We start from the raw sequence: 4,147 nt of genomic DNA on the forward strand, positions 1-4,147 counted from the left end.
TTCCACAGAAACCAGACTTCACTTTAGAAATTATTAATTTATGTGTGTCCTCTGCAGTGTGCCTTTATTGTGGTTTGTGTGTGTGTGTGTGTGTGTGTGTGTGTGTGTGTGTGTGTGTGTGTGTGTGTGTGTGTGTGTGTATACTGTACGTGTTCAAGATTCAAAGGTTTTATTGTCATATGCACAGTAGCTCCAAAAGAAAGTCCCATGCTCCTCCAAAACAATGCAACGTAAATACATACAAAGATAAAGAAGAGACAGAGTAGAAATAAAGTAGTGCAAAGAAATGTTGCAAGACCAATGTGCAAAGTCAAAAAATACAATAAAGTAAATGTTGTAAGTGACCAAGGAGATGCATGTGATGTGATGTAATATTCGGCTTTATTTCATGAGAATTCTGCAGCTTCTCCCGGTGCAACAGGGAGGTTGGGGTTTGGGAGAAAAGGGCACTGAAATTCCTGTAGTGAGAGAAACAGGTCCCAGTAAACAAACTCCAAGAGTGTGAAGAGAAAGAGGAGTAGGAGAGGGGGGGGGGGGGAAGAGGAGGGAGAGAGCGGGGGATTCTCCGAAACCACCCACGTGGGATAACCGGCGTCTGCTGAGCGCTCAGCCAATGGACGCATAGTACGGGGGATCTATTGACAGCCGCGGACCAATCAGGAGCCGAGCAGCCGGGCGGGGTGACGAGCACTGCGGAGAGCGAGTATAAAGAGCGGGGAGTTTCTGCTTCAGAGGCAGAGAACTCCACACTCACTCACACAGCACGGATTTTACTCTGCTTTTGAACTCCTTATTAACGGACTCTGGACGGATCTTTGCACCGAGCTGGATTACTGCTTGTTTGGACTTTAATTCACGCATTTACAACAGCCTCTCCGCGCTTTGGATACTTGTCATTACCCTGGATTTTATGGATTACTTTACTGACTTCAACATGACTCTGGAAAAGCTTTTCGGATCCAACAGCACCGAGAAAAAGTAAGTTACTCCTGCGTAGTTGTTGCCCACATGCGTAATTACGCACTGGCACGCAGCAGTTCAAGAGCAGATTGTAATCATCTTTTTTATTTAGCCTCTATTATAGGAGATCATACAGACATTTGAGTTTAGTATCACTGTGTGCTCGTTTCTAACCAACTCTTTGCTCTGCAGGATGGAGACGGTTAGCCAGGCTCTGGAGGTGCTGCTGGTCGCGGCTCAGCGGCAGGACTGCCTCACGGTGGGAGTCTACGAGTCCGCAAAACTCATGAATGTGTAAGTCAGATTTTCCACAGCATCTTTTCCAATCCTTACAAGAATACTTTCCAGTTTCCATACCAATACTGCACGTAGTTTGTTGGTTTATCTACTTGTACTTGGCAATAAACCTGTGTTTGACTATGATGATGCTGACATTAACCCTTCCTCCTCCTCTTCCTCCTGCAGAGACCCGGACAGTGTCGTCCTGTGCGTCCTTGCCACTGATGAGGAGGATGAAGGTGACATCGCGCTGCAGATCCACTTCACCCTGCTGCAGGCTTTTTGCTGCGACAACGGCATCAACATCCTGCGGGTGGCCGGCATGGGGTGCCTCGCGGAGCTGCTGGAGGAGGACAGCACCGGGGACAAAAACGGCAACGAGCCCCGGGACCTGCACTGCATCCTGGTCACTGTAAGTACATGCAGCGGAAATGAAACCCGATATGCAAATTAATAATCGGAATGTTAGGTTATTGCACCGAAATGAAATCTGATTAGAAGCTAAATAAAGATGATTAGGTTGTGACGAGTTACCGAAAGTCTAACCGTGTTCCCCCCCCCTCTGATCCACAGAACCCCCAGGTGCAGCCCCTCCAGTCTCTGGCCCTGGATAACATCAGCAGCTTCTGCGAGGAGAGCCGCTGCAGCAACCAGTGGGTTCCCTGCCTGGAGATGCACGACCGCTGATCCGAACCGGGCCGAACCGAGCCGAGTTAGACCGCTGCTGAGCGGGGAGAAAGAGTCCAAACAGCCGGCCTTCTGCTGAAGACGATTAACGGCGTTTGAGTAAAAATAGTTGGGCCGAACCGAACCGAGCCGAACCGGGGCTTTACTGCAACCCGACCGGGTGATTGATGGTTCCGGTACCGGACGGGTTCTGAAAGCCGGACCGGCCTGTGCAGGGGGCGGGGCTTAGTCCTGAAGCTGCAGACAGAAAGGGGAACTGTGTTAAAGAATGTGACTGAGAATGTCACGTGACTGAACCGATGATGAATGAACTGAGTACGTGAAGCTACCTGAGCTGAAGGTGCACGTGCTGCTCACCTGTCCTCACACATGAACTGAAGGGGACATCAAAGGACATGTGACGTCATCTTATTGTTCTCTGTTAGGAGTGGAGTTACACACTGAACGTGTACAGCTGATTATTTAAAAAAAAAATCAGATGCATTAATATGATGATGTTTATTGAACCTGATGAATAAATTATTGAACGAGAACTTACTGATTTTGAGTGGTTCATCCAGTGTGTGTGGAGGTGTGTGTGTGGAGCTGCTTGTGTGTGCCACAATTGGAGTGATGACTACAGTTGAGTCATAGACAATACATATGAATATTTCATAAGAAATAAGAAGAAACTTGAAATGCAAGAGGAGATTCTCCCTGGTGCTTATTGCAATGCTTTTGCATTTCATTTAAATGTAAATAATCTAATAGTTATCGTCATTTGAGTCAAATGTCTAAATAGCAGTACTTCCTGGGGTCAAAAACAGCTTTAGTTGAGGTGCTCTTTCGATAAGGATATACAGTATCTGTAGATGCAAATCAAATGCTTTGATTGTAATGGCAGGTCATGTCGGACCTTAAATAGATAGATAGACCAACAGCAAAGTAATTATGCTTTCAGTTTCAAAACAACAATATTTGCTTCCTCCTTTAGTGGAGTGGATGTTAAAAGTAGCATTTAAAGGAAATACTAGAGTAAAGTAAAAATATTTAAACAATTGTGTTTATGTACAGTTCTTATGTAAATGTACTTTAAACATCACTGAAGACACGCCATGTTTTACTACATCCTGATTCAGTCACTGCAGCTCGCTCATGAGTCAATTCCCAAAACTCATCTGTTTATTAAATGCTGCGGAGATGAACCAAGAGCAATCTGCATCTGAACACTGAATTAAACATCTAGAGAACAATTCAAGATGTTCTGGAGTCCACATTTTTCTTTTTAGTTGTGTATTAAATACGTTTTTTGCTGTTTAAAAGCAGGAAATCTGCCTGTAGAAGGAAAATCAATGTTACATGATGAGTGTGTTTGCGGAGATCTTCACACTACTTCAGTTTCCATGGTGTTGTCCGCAGTGTGTGTATTTAAAAGTCATATGACACACACACATACAAAATATCAAACATTAGCCTGGCAAAAAGTACTCCTTCACTTAAGTTACAGTGGTAATACCTTAGTCTAAAAAGTACTCCCTTACAAGTAAAAGTTCAAAATGTCACTTAAGTCAAAATTACAGAAGTGTTATCATGAAAGTGTACTATAAAATAACAGAAATAAAAGTAAGCGTTGTTATAACATGTTGTATTATCATCGGACAATATAATATGCAGGTTTTAATCACTGACAAAATACATATAAGAGTTTTTATGTTGTCATTTTCAATGCAAAGCAACATTTAGAGCAGCGGTACGGTGGCCGACAAGTGTGAGCACACTACAACGTCCCAAAACATTTCCATCAGGAGCCAAAACACATGCAATGAAGAAACATCCTACCAATTTGAGGAAACATGCACAGCGTTTACAAAAGCTGCATCAACCAAACGCTGCAAGAAGCTCAAAACACAACGGAAACCAGGGGACAGTCAAATTATTACTGCAGATCTGTTGCAAGCAAACTAGCTAACGTAGCTAACTAAAGTCATTAAAAAAATATATTGACACTTACAATTATGAAACAGATTAACTCTGCCAACAGAGACACAGTTTGCACTTTCTAGTGCAGAAATGTGTTACACTAAAAAGAACAGCAGAATTATAAAGTGGCAGTGTCACGTAAAGTACCTCAAAAGTACAGTACTTGAGTACATTTAAGGGATTAATTCATATATTGGGATTACGCAGAGTGGATGTCCTGAATTTGTCCTTTTATTATTCTCTGCTCGTTCTATCTCCACAC

General features: G+C 43.4%; 1 protein-coding gene across 1 annotated transcript; it reads left to right on the plus strand.

The window, feature by feature from the left end:
- Window positions 1-739: 739 nt before the first annotated feature.
- On the plus strand, window positions 740-2,459 carry LOC117496225 (growth arrest and DNA damage-inducible protein GADD45 beta-like). Its single transcript, XM_034147971.1, has 4 exons — window positions 740-978; window positions 1,153-1,254; window positions 1,426-1,651; window positions 1,813-2,459. Exons 1-4 carry the CDS (start codon window positions 911-913, stop codon window positions 1,924-1,926), a joined length of 510 nt encoding a protein of 169 aa, XP_034003862.1. The 5' UTR covers window positions 740-910; the 3' UTR covers window positions 1,927-2,459.
- Window positions 2,460-4,147: the final 1,688 nt, after the last annotated feature.

The sequence above is a fragment of the Trematomus bernacchii genome, unplaced genomic scaffold (assembly GCF_902827165.1).
Source record: "Trematomus bernacchii unplaced genomic scaffold, fTreBer1.1, whole genome shotgun sequence".
Lineage (NCBI taxonomy): Eukaryota > Metazoa > Chordata > Actinopteri > Perciformes > Nototheniidae > Trematomus > Trematomus bernacchii.